At 30.7% G+C, this 14162-nt stretch overlaps 2 protein-coding genes across 2 annotated transcripts; one reads left to right on the forward strand and one right to left on the reverse strand.

Moving 5' to 3' along the window:
• Positions 1 to 3016: 3016 nt before the first annotated feature.
• LOC146953237 (uncharacterized) lies at positions 3017 to 3992 on the forward strand. Its single transcript, XM_085708479.1, has one exon. It carries the CDS (start codon positions 3145 to 3147, stop codon positions 3610 to 3612), a length of 468 nt encoding a protein of 155 aa, XP_085564605.1. The 5' UTR covers positions 3017 to 3144; the 3' UTR covers positions 3613 to 3992.
• Positions 3993 to 5774: 1782 nt separating this feature from the next.
• Positions 5775 to 8766, reverse strand: LOC146953238 (uncharacterized). Its single transcript, XM_085708477.1, has 4 exons — positions 8610 to 8766; positions 8223 to 8431; positions 6943 to 7191; positions 5775 to 6371 (listed from the first exon to the last, which is right to left on the reverse strand). The coding sequence occupies exons 2-4, from the start codon at positions 8418 to 8420 to the stop codon at positions 6111 to 6113; spliced, it is 708 nt and encodes a 235-aa protein (XP_085564603.1). The 5' UTR covers positions 8421 to 8431; positions 8610 to 8766; the 3' UTR covers positions 5775 to 6110.
• Positions 8767 to 14162: the final 5396 nt, after the last annotated feature.

The raw sequence follows: 14162 nt of genomic DNA on the forward strand, positions 1-14162 counted from the left end.
AACCTTCACACTTAAGAATCAAATTACGGTATAAGTACTAATCATTTGAGTAATTAGTGATTTGATTTGTTTATCAAAGATGCATGATAAACAAACCGACAGAGCCAAGTATAAGAAGGGTATCATTGTATAATTTTATACTATGGATATAATTTTCTTATGAGCAGGTAATAATATGGATGATATAATTAATCATTGTTAGTGTTAACTTTTATGATTGTACAGGGAGGATGTTCCTATGCAAATCAAATGAACCTTCCAAAAGTAATTTTTTAATTAAAAAGTTGTACCACAAGATCAAAAGGTAATGGAAAAAGATGCTCACAAAAATGGGACGGTGGATGCTCCCTTCCAGATGCTAAGAAAGAAATAACTATAAAAACCGATTGGTGTAAAAAAATATATATTGACATGACATTTTCGTTAAAATTACAAACTAATTTTCATGAACGAAGGTTTAATTTTCTTAAATATGAGATCTAGCTATCTTATCTATCTATCTAACTTGTTTGAGATGAGAACATGAAAAGGTTCAAATTTTAAGTGAAAAAAAATACTAATATAACAACAAACATTTAATTAAAAAAGATGTTTAACATTTGTCTAATAAATATTTTTCTTTTCCTTTTTTTTCAAAGAAACCAAACTAGTCCGCCGATTTTTTAATATTTTTTTCCTAATCAGATCAACGATTACAAGTAATGTATCTTTATGAAATTTGATTTAGTGTTGTAACTCCATGGACGGAATTACTGTTTGCAATTGTCCAATTCAAATCAACGACTGAGATTAAATAATTGTGTTATAATTGATGTGTAATCTCAACTGTTCGATTTCAAATAACATTAATTAAAGTGTGAAACTGCATGTACTTTTACGACATCAAATATAAATTGGTATATTTATATGATGTTGGATACCAAGTCAATTTGTTTTTGTGTTTAAATTACATCACTCAAATAACACTACCTTCTTAGGCCCTGACAATTGAGACAAAACTAAATTATAGTTTTATAATAAGGAGAATTAGTTGGGATAATAAGGAGGTTAATTCAATAATAAGCAAAGTGATGTATGACTTTGATGACTCAAAAGCTTCAATTGCGGGTAATGTCGTAAGGACCACGCCTCCTCTCATGTCCCCTTTTGTAAGGGTAGAAGATAAGCCTTGGCAAGGGATGAGCCCTACAATTAGGATCAAATATAATAATAATTAGCATCCAGCTTATGAGTCAATTCTGTGGACTACAACCAAACATGTGAGAACAACGTTTGTGACTCTCATACCGGTCATTATCTCTTCATTTTATCTATTTTTTAAGGGTTGTGTTATCCGGTGCCCCTGGGGCACCGGTTAAGGAAACCAAAAAAAGAAAGTTTTAGTTTAAAAATAATATTTTTTTTAAACCTTTAAAGAGTTGATTTCACAAGTTCCAATGCAGTATTACTATATATGCTTCCTTAACCAGTGCCCCCGGGGCACTGGTTAACATTTCCCAAAAAAAAAATTAAACATCCGATCCAAGGCCCGGTAGCATTTTATTTTAATTTTGACGGGAAGCACAATTAAGCTGTAATTGATTTTATATTTCTTTTTCTGATAAAAAATCATTTTTGTATCAATAAAAGAAATATTTTCTGATAGCGTAGCATAGATTATTATTAAAAGTTATGAAACGTATTTTCAGAAAGAATGATTATGAAAGTTCTTAAATTTTAGAAACTATGGTCAACGATATTTTTTATTTATTTTTAAAGATATGATCAACGATTTTGCTTACTACTCCCTCCGTTTCAAAATGAGTGTCGCTTTAGCCAAAAAAATTTGTTTCAAAATGAATGTCACTTTCAGTTTCCAATGCAATAATAACTTTTTCTTTTCAATTGTACCCTCCAATTAAAACTCTGCACACTACTTCCAAAGCATTACTTTTAAAACTAACCAATAGTTAATAAGGATAATTTGGTAAAATAATCATTCTCTTTCTTTTAATCATTGTATTTCTTAATATGTGTGTAAACACCTAAAACGACACTCATTTTGAAACGAAGGGAGTATATGTTTTGCTCTGAAAACCATGCGTAGAATGCCCATATACCCACCACCAGAGAGGGATGGACCATGTGAGGTCATGGAATCTGCACGAAACAGAATATGCAAAAAAAGAGTTCAAAATTCATTTTTCACTTTAAATAAAATGAGTTGTTTTATCATCTTTTTAGATTGGAAGTCATGATTTTCTAACAGTATGGTGTATTTGACGTGAGAAATGTAAATAACACGTTCTTTAACATAGTTTTCCTGGTCTACACAAGTCTTTTTCTTAATATGTAGCCTATGTAGCCAACATATGTTGGTTTATTTGTCAAAAATATGGTGATGCATGTTCTAACTTAGAATTCAACCTAAAATCTCTCCACAGTCAGATAAATATATTGTATCAACGGAGAATTTGATTCGTATCTTACAAGGATGTAAGTTCAACTTCTAATGTCAGTATATAAAGATTTTGTAGATGGATAATATATAAATGCATCTTTCAAGATAAGACATAGCTTGCTTCTAATGAACTTTCTAAACCTAAACATTTCTTTTTAAAATAATAATATATTGGGAATAGAAGTATCTTTTTGGATATTAACCATATAGAAGTATTTTCGATTTTGTTTTTTAACATATGACCATAGAAGTCATGCAAATAGAATATGGGGGTAATTATGTGTCAGAGAAAAGAAAGAATGTGGGGGTTATTTCTTATTTGAGCCAAGATTATAACCTAATTGTGCCAAAATTCAACCACCAAATGAAGCCAAAATCAAATTATTGATATTGAGGTGTGAAGGAATGTGTATTATGCGCATGGTGGACCCCACATTTTACACCAGCCACATGCTAATGGAGTTCACATTTCCAAAAAAGATAGACCTCTACAATAAATGACAATTAGACAAGTGTCACTCATTCCAATTTTCTCAAAACCATAATTAAATATACCTAAACCCAAAAGTCCCTTTTACCTATACATACTTTACATTTTCATATGTACCGAACAACTTAAGAAATCCTTTACTTTCCTCATTTTCTTCTCACATCAAAGCATAACCAAACAATTGAAATCATCATCAATTCCTATCAGAACCGTTATGGATCCTCAAATTAAAATTCCACTAAGAATCCTCAATTGGATCTTACTACTTGTGTGTGTTACTCTTCCAATTAATGCTATGGAATCAAGAAAGCTAGTTGAGAAGTGTACACCATGTGGTGACACACCAATATATTCACCACCTCCAATTATATACAATTCCCCACCACCACCAATTGTGTATCCATCCCCACCTCCACCATCTCCATCGCCACCACCACCAATAGTATACTATTCACCACCACCACCTTCACCTAAGAAACCGCCCTCGGCGAATTGTCCTCCACCACCATCATCACCATCATCATCATCATCACCATATGTATACATGACTGGACCGCCGGGGAACCTGTATCCAGTTGATGTGAATTTCAGTGGATCAGGAGCAACCCCCGGCGGCCGCGCGAGTTTTGCTGGATTCTTGCCACTTTTGGTTTGTTTATTGAGCCTTCTAGTCCTTTGGTGATTAGTTTGAGATTGAAGTAATCAACAAATGAGTAGAAGAGAATACATATATATAAGGTAAGGGGCAAGAAAACTTAGTGCTCAAAATTTAGTGTTTAACATGTTCCATATGCTTTGGTTAAATATGTGATCCCAATTTGTTGATCAAACAATGTTTATTTTCATTTCTACGTATTGTATCTTTAATCCAATAAATCTTATGTACCATAGAGAAAGTAATAAATTTATGAAAGTATTTTTTTATGACATTTCCAATCTTTTCTTGAGTTTGTCTGTAAATTTTGATTAAGATTATGTGCAGATGAATTCTGGTTGAACTAAATATCAACTGTTGGATTGATTGTTCATGTGCATCCTATTCAATCAAATCTGTTGGATCGAGATTTCTTATTGCATTTAATTATTTCCATTGAATATAGAAGCAGAAGAACTGTACACCCAGCAAGTTATTTGATTTTCACGTCATATCATTAAGTTATACTGCTTTAAAAAAAAACTTAGTGTTAACATTATCAAAGAGTTGACTAATAAGTAATCACTCATGTTCAGTATAAAAAAAAAATAACAATCACTTTTTAATAAAGAAGTAGCGCTTCATGTATTTTATTTGTTTTGTTAAAAAGAAGCATATTATAGATTTTTTAACTTATTAAATAATTTTTTGTCAAAAAAAACTTATTAAATAATTTGACAATATATTATCAGATGATGTGTAAAAAATATCTTGACTCAGATTATGTAATATAAACTAAATTTTTTATTAAATTAGTCTTGAAAGGTATTAAAATTTGTTGTGCCTGTGAATGGATGGATTATCATGAATGCATGTCGATCACCCATCCAGCTTAAGTTAGTTGTACTTTTCTTTTATTGGATCAGCATAGTATGGTCATAAATCACAATGAAGATTGAAGACGTATCCAGATTTTATTTTGACTGAAGGAGCTGTATCCAGATAGGACCATTCCTCCTTTGTTGTATCTTAGGGTATATGATTATTTTATGCTAAGATAAAGATTAAAGGATAACGGGTGTGTATAATTTTTCGCAATTATAGAGTTATAGTAAATGTTTAGATGGAAGCTGAATTTGGTAAAATTACGATGACATTGTCATTTCGTTAAATATTTAAGTGTAGATTTTGCTATAACAGCAATAACCCACACGGTAATATTGTCAAATTTACTGCCAATCGAAACATGTGTTTAGCCGATTCAATTGGGATATCTAAACTACAGCATTTAGGAATCACTCTCTCAAACTGTGACCTTCAAACAAATGAGTCGCGATCGAACTCATGACTATATACTCTGTTAGCAGTGTACAATTGAGTCGCGATCGAAATCATTACTATATACTCTATTAGCAGTGTACAATTTGTTGTTGATCATTAGCCAAATAAATGAAAAATCGAACAGTTAAATTCAAAGGATAAGAAATAGAATATAATGATAGAGTCACCTTCTCAACTCGTCTTAGAAGGTAAAAGAAATGTTCACTCGTGATGAAGAGCTGAATGCTATGAATACAATACAGTCACCATACTACTATAAAGTAAGGGACCCAGCACGTATGTTCCAGAAACTATTAGTTTTGTTTTTACTTCATTGTTCTAAAACTCTCGTTTTCAATCTTCCAATTCCAACAACCTTATCACTCTTTTCAACCAAGAAAAACACAAGTTGTGCACGGCTCTTAGGTGCCTGAATGTCATAATCAGTGTGGAGTATTACTACTAATGAGGGGTTAAAGTAAATAATTTGAACAAAATTTTGTGGAAATTAACTTTGATGTATAGACCAGAAACAAAAAAATTGTGGTAGCTCTTGACCAAGAATCAAAATCTTTACATTACATAACTTCTGCAACTTACAACTAATAGAAATAAAACTTTTATAAAGTGAACTTGTTCTTAAATGAACAACTATATATTCACTTCTATTGTTAAATGAAATTTTATAAAAACATGTTAATCTGTCCTCCAGAAATTGGACGTACGAGTGCCCTTTCGTGATCTACCAGCGCAAATTATTGCGATCTATATAGTTCACAACAGCAGAATAAGTACTAAACATATGTTGGCTTTCACATAAAAATTATAGCAACAAAGTGATACTACAATACTAATAATTTGACACAAATTATAATGTGTACTCGAATCCAAAGGAAAAACCTTGCAACTCGTTGAATACTTACGAAAGAGATTGCATTTACCTCGCTCAAAGAAACCAGTAGGGACTAAAATTCACAATATGTCGAATACAAGTCTGTTATGCTCCACTAGACAAACCACTTGAGGCTAGAATGATACTTCAATTTATACATAATAACCTTAGAAGTTACAACTGTCCTTGCTATATGACAATCTGAGGGCACAACAAATGCAAGGAAAGGCAGTACACTGAAAACATTATGATACAATACAAAGAGCATCATTAAACTCAAGGTAAGAAAACAAATGAGAGGGAGAACAAGACGATGCTATAGAGTCTGTAAGAGTTATTCGTCCGCATCTGATGCATAGTAATTCTTAACTGCTGTACGAAAATCCTCAGGATCATACCACCATGTTGGGGTATTCAAAATGGCCTTCTCCAAAAAGTGCTCATCAGTGATTTTCCTCTGTTTCGTACTCCGGTACAATTTTCCCAATTTTACCATGATACGCTTAATTCGACTAGTCTGACCTAAGCCAACTATAAACCTTAAAAAGTCAAAAATTGTGCTTAGAAGCTCCTTGCTCATGATGAGATAGATATACTGGAAAAATAATGTAGAGTTTGAGCATTAAGAAATAGTGGTTATTTGAACATCAAAATTCATACACTATATACTGCACTGTAAGCATTCATTTCTATGTCTCTCTTACTTTTTATCTTTCTATAATAGACGCATATTTGAATAATACACACAAAAATCAAAAGACACCAAATTTGACATCAAAATTTTTATGAATAAAAATAATTTCTCTTCAGAAATGAGGAATGGCCTATATTCTATCAACTCTGTTAATCATGTCAAGGGTAACTCGTATCATAAGTTTGCATAAGAACATATTCCATGCTCAAAAGTCTTCTCATATACCGGAAGGACTTCAATAGTTAGCTACAACTATCAGTGATTTAAATTCTATTAATGCAGTTTAATTCGAAAGTTTTGTTCCATTAATCAGAAACATTAACTATAGCCCTTTTTAGCATGGCTACTTCCATTTAACTTTCTCCTTTGAGTTTTCAAAATTCAGAGTTTTGCACACAAAATAAAGAATGCCAGATGAGTAATTTACTTGTCCACATATACTACACATATACCGAAGAGAAAGAGAGTGTACCAGAAAGAGTAAGGCACCAGATGCGAAAATTGTTTGGCGAGTGTCATAGCTTTCTTCATCATCAGATCCACCAGGGCCATTGGGACTGCCACCACCACCCCCACCTTCTCCTCCTCCTCCTGGTGGCTTTACTCCACTTCCACCATTGTCTAAATACTCACCTTTTTGAATTTGCTTCCGTAATACTTCTTCTATTGATTGTCCCTTAAATTTGTCCATTGCATTTGTAATAGATTGCCATGGGGAATTCTGATTATTATTACATTTATAATGTTAGCAAAATGTAGAAATCATTGTTAATCTTTCATGTTGCATACCAACATTTTAAAAACCAAACAAAATCAGACAGTTCAATTGGTACTACTGTTCAGTTATTTTGGCGGTTTTGTTGTATTTTCATCTTAGTTCGAACAGTTTAAACTTTAAAGCAATTGAACCATTACTCAGAGGTCTCTCCAGTTCAACTTCTGGTCGGTTCTCAAAACATTGTTGCATACCCTAGGTTGTCTATTATAAAAATTTATCCCTTTCAATATTTGTACTACAGAATTTCCTAATAAGACCTGGGGGTTGGGTAGCTCAACTGGTTTGAGCTAAGGGATAAGCAGTTGAAGGTCCTGGGCTCAAACCAGGACGAAGGAGTAAATATTAATCTAACAACTAATTACTAACATTTTCCATTTAAAAAGAAAAAAAAGAATTTCCTAATAAGACCTTGTTTGTATAAACAACTTAAATTGCATCATATAACATAAGCGCTTATCATGATAAGCATATCTGTATGATCTATTTCTGTAACAAAATAGAAAATAAAGTTAAATTGTTTTTGTATAAGCTATAAGTTGTTTTCATCAGCTACAATGGTGAACTTATGAAAATAAGCTGAAAACAACTTATAAACATGTCATAAGTTGTCCTTCTCCCAAACAATCTCACAAGTGCTTATACCAGTAGATAAACTAAAATAACCCAATCTAAACCAGTCCTAAATGCATCTTTAGATAAAACATCAAATGTTTCTTTTTGCACACTCATGATTAACATCAAGAGCATCAACCTATGAAGCACGAACACAACACACATCAGACACGACACAGACACTATCACATACAAGTCAACACCGATTGAGAAATAACATGATTCAATGTAATAACATGTGTCAGTGCGTGTCTGACATAAGACACGCCATCAATTAGAAGGGCCGGTGCTACAGAGGCATCAACTAATATTTTCCCTCAATAATAACAAGCAAAATTATAACTAAAAAGAAGTGGCAATACCTCATCACTATTTCCTGACATTCCTTTTCCACCAGCACGAAGAGGCTTCAAAGATTTCAACCCAAATAACGGTTTATCTCTTATGCTAATATTCCGAATCTGAGGGAAAGAGTTTACAATACTCATTTGCAGAACACATGATTTAGAATTTTTCACACAAATTCCAAGTTGAAATGCTGTAACTTGAGCAGAATTCATTTCTACAAAATCTACAAAAAAATTCATATAATCAGTTTTCAATTCATTTGCGCCGCGTAATAGCCTTTTTTCAGCGGCGATTATTGCAGCAGGAAATTGCGCTGGAAGTGTATGCTCAAGCGCGGTGCATGATAGGGGAAGAAAAATTCGGAAAAAAAAAATGAAAATGAAAATGAAATGTAAAATAACCTGAAGCGCTTGTTCAATGTTTCTGGCACCGACGGGAAACTCCGGCGGCGGTTTTCCGGTGAGATGAGTTCAGTGCGACTGTAAGCTGTTTGTTATACGAGGCCAAACCGGCAGCGATTGCATTTTTTGGCTTTTCAAAAGTAAATGGATTAGGCTTGCAGAGTTCAGATCTAGGCCGTTCAAATCTTTTACTCCCATGTGTCACACATCCGCAAAACAGACTGGATAACTGGACTATTTAGGAACTGGAGCAGATCCGAACTCGTGGGTAGGGGTTTCATGATGAATTTGGGAGAATGGAGAAGGGCAAGGAGAAAAGAATCAATGTGTTATAACGAAGAGAGCATGTGGTGAGACATTTTAATGTCGACCATTGGATTTATTTTTACCACATGTCACACATCTGTGTATTGAAAAGGAGTAAATTGAGCAAATATAAATGGAGCAAAGATGAACCCAAAAATTTAGATTCATTTATTTTAATCTTTTATTAAAAAAATCCTAAAATCATTCATTCATCTTCATTTTATTTCTCAAACATTAGATTCGTAAAAACCCAAAACAATTCATCTTCATTATCATATTTTAAAGCTTCTAATAAAATTAGAAATCATTCTTGAAATTCCATATCTAAAAATTAGCAAGATCTCCACATTAACATATGTTAATCATTCTTCCATAGTCACAAATATAAATGAATAGTTTTTTGTCACACACATATAAAAATGCATTTCCTCAAAATACTAAATCATTATATTATCAATTTTATTTTTATTATTTTTTATTATTTTATTATTTTTATTATTAAAAAATAACTTTGATGTATGTGTGTCCAAACACTATTCATTTATGTTTGTGTCCATATTAGAATTTCTCGTTTTAGATTGAGGAGTGGACAAGTCATATACTTTACAAGTTGAAGAATTAAACTTTTTTTAAAAGTTATGGATGCTACTGTGCAATGGTTTGATATTTATTAATCTCTTATAAATGATGGGAAAATGAATGTGATTTCACATCGTGAAAATATTAACATTGAAGTCAATATGAGGTCTGCAAAAAAAGTAAAAGACTTGTTGCAAGTATACGAGGATATGGATTGACAAGTGTTGGCACAAATAAATATGCATTTGTTACATACAGAAGGTGTTGTGCAAAAATATCACACCCCATAGCAAGTATACCCTTCTCTATGTTTTACAATTATTGTCATGCAACAATTTTCTTTAAATACTGACTTTTTTATGCACTTATTCTGCAGTTCTTAAAGAATTCTATCAACTTCGATTAAGATATTATATTAAGAGAGAGGTAAATTTAATGTGACAATGAATCTAATTTTGTGTATGTTTTGATTAATGTATAAATTGATATGCAAGTTATGTTTTCAGGCATATCTACTGAAAAAACTTGATGCCGAAATAAATGTATTGGTTAACAAAATCGCGTATGTGTTTCACCATTTAAAGCAAAACTTTGTTATGGCAACATATGGAAGTGATAATTTTCTGAGTAAGCTGAAGTTTATTAAGTTCACCTTAATGCCCAATGAAGGGCGTGAAGTTGTTCGGATTGAAAATGTTAAGTTGGAGAACTATAGTTATTTGACGAGATCTTTGATTGTAGAAGTTTTGAGCGAGATTGGTCTGCAAAATTTAGTAATTGAGCTTGTTGAAAAAAATTAGAAACGATGGATTTTGGAAGGAACTTCTACAAAAGCGTTATGGTTGAATGATCTAGGAAATCTTGAGAAGAAACTAGATGTAAGTGATTAACTCATCTTTCAATCTTCTTATTGAAATATAATTTTAAGTATGTATAATTATAATTTACATACATTTCATGAAACAGAAAAAGAGAAAAAAAAACAAAGGAGGATGCATAAGAAAACAAAAAGAGGAACAAGTTCTAAGGAGAAGGTTGAAAACTCTAGCGGTATCTTTTTTATTTCTTGAGTTCAGAAATTAATTGTTGTATATATTGAGGATTTCTTATTTCTTATATATTACATTGTTAATTAGTTACTATGCGAAATACGAACGTGAGTTGTGAGAGGACTTCGTGTGAAAGATGTAAGGAAGTAGGAGAGTAAATAAAATAAATATTAAGTTTTGTTTTAAATAACGTTTTCACATGTGGCATGACACATCGTTAATTGAGTCCAAGTTGCACCCCAATGTCATCCATGTTACAATGACACGTCATCATATTCTGATGACACGGTTAAAGGAGAGTTAAAATATGAAGAATCCAAAAGTAACATGTATATAAAAACGAAGAGAATTGTATTTTACATATTAACGTTGAAAAGTGATTCTCTTACTTTGATATAACGATTGACTCCCACTTTGCAGTGGTGAATAAGGCTTGACATTAAATAAATAATTACGACAATCAATAAATTTGTACTTATCTAAAAAACAACAATAATTTGTTATTTACTATATAAAAATAGTATTTTTTACCGCTTAAGTTTAGTAGCAACTCGATCATTGCTTCAAGGTGGATCATCCAAATCAGGTTTAGTCATAATCTACGTAAGATAACAATTATTATAGATGACATATAAACTATTCCACCATGATTAAATTAGAATTAAATCAATAGATCAACTAACAAATTCTAGTGTTGAAGAGATTAAGGCAAAACATTGTTCTTTAATTGATCTATTGGTGGATAAGTTTATTATGAGATTTAAAAATAGTATATAAATAGTATAAAAAATGAAAATTATATAATGGTGATTTATATAGGCATCATAGATTCGATTCAACATTAGCATAACATTTGATAACAACCACACAAAAATATTTCGTCAAAAACCACACAAAAATGTTATAAATAGACAAAAAATGAAACAAAGTAAAAATATTCAAAATATAATATTATTGTATCAAAAAGACAAGCAAATAAAACAAAAAATTTCTTAAAAAACGAAATATATATAAAAATGAAAAGAATTGTATTTAACATATTACCGCTGAGGAGTTATTCTTTTACTTTGATGTAACGACTGACTCTGACTTTGATGTGGTGACTAAGACTTGACATTACATAAAAAATTACGATATTGAATAAATTAATAAATATATAAAAAACAACAATAATTTGTTACTTACTGTATAAAAATAGTATTTTTACCGCTTAAGTGAAGCAACAACTCAATCATTGCTACAAGGTGATTCATCCAAATCATGTTTAGTCATAATCCACATAAGATAACAATTATTATCGATGACATTTAGTGTAGGAAAATAATAAACTTTGGAATCGATGACATTTAGTGTAGGAAAATAATAAACTTTTCCAACATGAATAAATTAGAGTTAAATTAATAGATCAACTAACAAATCTAGTATTGAAGAGATTAAGTAAAACTTTGTTCTTAAATTGAATTATTGGTGGAGAAGTTTATTATGAGATTTAAAATTAGTACATAAATAGTAAAAAAATGAAGATTCTATGATGAAGATTTATATAGACATCAGTAAATTCGATTCAACATACAAAACATTTTTTAACAATATATATATTAAATGAAAAATGATTTCTCGACATCACCCATTTTATTTATATTGAAAGATGAGAAAATAAAACATTTGGTTTTATATTGATTCTCTCAGACCTTGGTAACAACATCTTGTCCTCACATTTTATTTTAGAGAAAGTTTGTTTCAAACCTTGGTAACAATATCAAATTTTTCAACTCTATAAGATGAAGGTGGATATGAAATGGAAGATGAAGATCAAATGAAAGAAAAACTTGTTATGCTTATAGCTTTGAATCTAACGATGCTTTCACAAAATCATGAGAAAAGAAACTTTTATTCTAAAAAATAAGTTAGTTTTACAGATTATCAGTACCATTAAAGAAAAGAAAAAGATTAAAGAAAAAGAAAACAAAAGAATACCATTAACACACATTTTAAACTCTTTTACTTTATATCAATGGTAAACTACATAGCTAAGCTTCAAGCCTTCAAAACTCGGTTATTCCTGTAAAATGTAAAACCGAAAAGTCAAAAAAGATTAGAGTAGTTGACAAATAACAGAAAAATATAAAATCCTTGAAAAAACAGGGAATTATAGAAAACTGAACCAAAGAAGAGAATCATATTCATCAAATTGAATTTACAAAAAAAAAAAAAAAAAACTATCGTTGAAAAGCTATTCTCCTAATCTGACATAACGATTGACTCTTACTTTGATGTGGTGATTGAGGTTTGGCATTTCATAAATAATTATGACATTTAATAAATTAGTATCTATCCAAAATACAACAATGATGTGTTACTTAATATATAAAAATAATATTTCTACAGCTTAAGTGAAGAAGCAACTCGTTCACTGCTGCAAGCAACAATTATTATGGATTACATCCAGCTTAGAAAAATAATAAACTGCTCAGCCATAAATAAATTGAATTTAAACCAATAGTTCACCTAACAAATCTAATATTGAAGAGATTATGATTAAACTTTATTCTTTAATTGATCTATTGGTGGAAAAGGTTTACTATCTGATTTAAAATTAGTACATAAATTGGAAAAAAATGAAGATTCTATGACGATAATTTATATAGTCATCAGTAGATTCGATTCAACATTGAAAAAACATTAACGAACAACCACACAAAATTGTTTCGTCAAAATTGACACAAAAATGTTATAAATAAAAGAAATGAAGACCATTATGACAAAAATGTTACTAATGCTAACATTAACTAGACATTTTATGTCATAAATGTTTCACCTGAGACTTTAAATAAAAGAGAAGAGAGAGTTTTTACTAACAAAAATGTTATAAATTTTAATATTAACAAAATATTGTATGTTATAAATGAGGTATTAAATCAAAGAGAAGAGATATGTTTTACTAACAAAAATGTTATAAATCCTAACATTAACAAAACATTGTATATTATAATTGTTGTAAATGAGATGTTAAATTCATCATTCAATTCTATTTTCATTCCTTTAAAAGCAAGCAAATTTAAGCACAAAAAGTTAAATAAAATTAAGAGGTTCTCGTAGAGTACTACGAACATAAAGGGAGCTAATACATTCCTTTTATATAACTAACCCCCGAACCCTAATCTTTTAAAAATGGTATTTGAACCTTTTTCCTTTTCTTTAAGAAATTAAAAGTTCAGTCGTAAATTAAAAAGTGAGTCTAAAGCTAATCAAATAGCTCACATGATTCTACTACTATCAATTATTTCATTGGGTAATTCAAGGAATGTCCCCCATAAACGTATTTGGTGGGACATAGAAAACCAAACCCTACCTAAGGGCTCAAAACTTATGGACATAAAGGATTTCATTAGGTGTTCGTTAAAATCTAGTAGTATATTGCATTTGGAAGAAGATTTACCAGAAATCATGGTTTATGGAAACTACAGAAAAAGAAAAAGATTTGTTGCGAGTATACGAGGATATTAATATGACAAGTGTTGTTAGCACAAAAAATATGCATTTGTTAAATACATAGGGTGCTGTACAAAAATATCACACTCTAGAGGAAAATATTTCATTCTCTATATTTTACAATTAT

Source organism: Medicago sativa, chromosome 1, assembly GCF_051527215.1.
Source record: "Medicago sativa cultivar Bolivia chromosome 1, Bolivia_mono, whole genome shotgun sequence".
Lineage (NCBI taxonomy): Eukaryota > Viridiplantae > Streptophyta > Magnoliopsida > Fabales > Fabaceae > Medicago > Medicago sativa.

Coding starts and splice junctions, on each gene's coding strand:
- LOC146953237 (XM_085708479.1), top strand. CDS start 3,145: ATGGATCCTCAAATTAAAATTCCACTAAGAATCCTCAATTGGATCTTA.
- LOC146953238 (XM_085708477.1), bottom strand. CDS start 8,420: ATGAATTCTGCTCAAGTTACAGCATTTCAACTTGGAATTTGTGTGAAA. Junction 7,192..8,222: donor TGTCAGGAAATAGTGATGAG/GTATTGCCACTT, acceptor AATAATAATCAG/AATTCCCCATGGCAATCTAT. Junction 6,372..6,942: donor CTGGTGCCTTACTCTTTCTG/GTACACTCTCTT, acceptor TTATTTTTCCAG/TATATCTATCTCATCATGAG.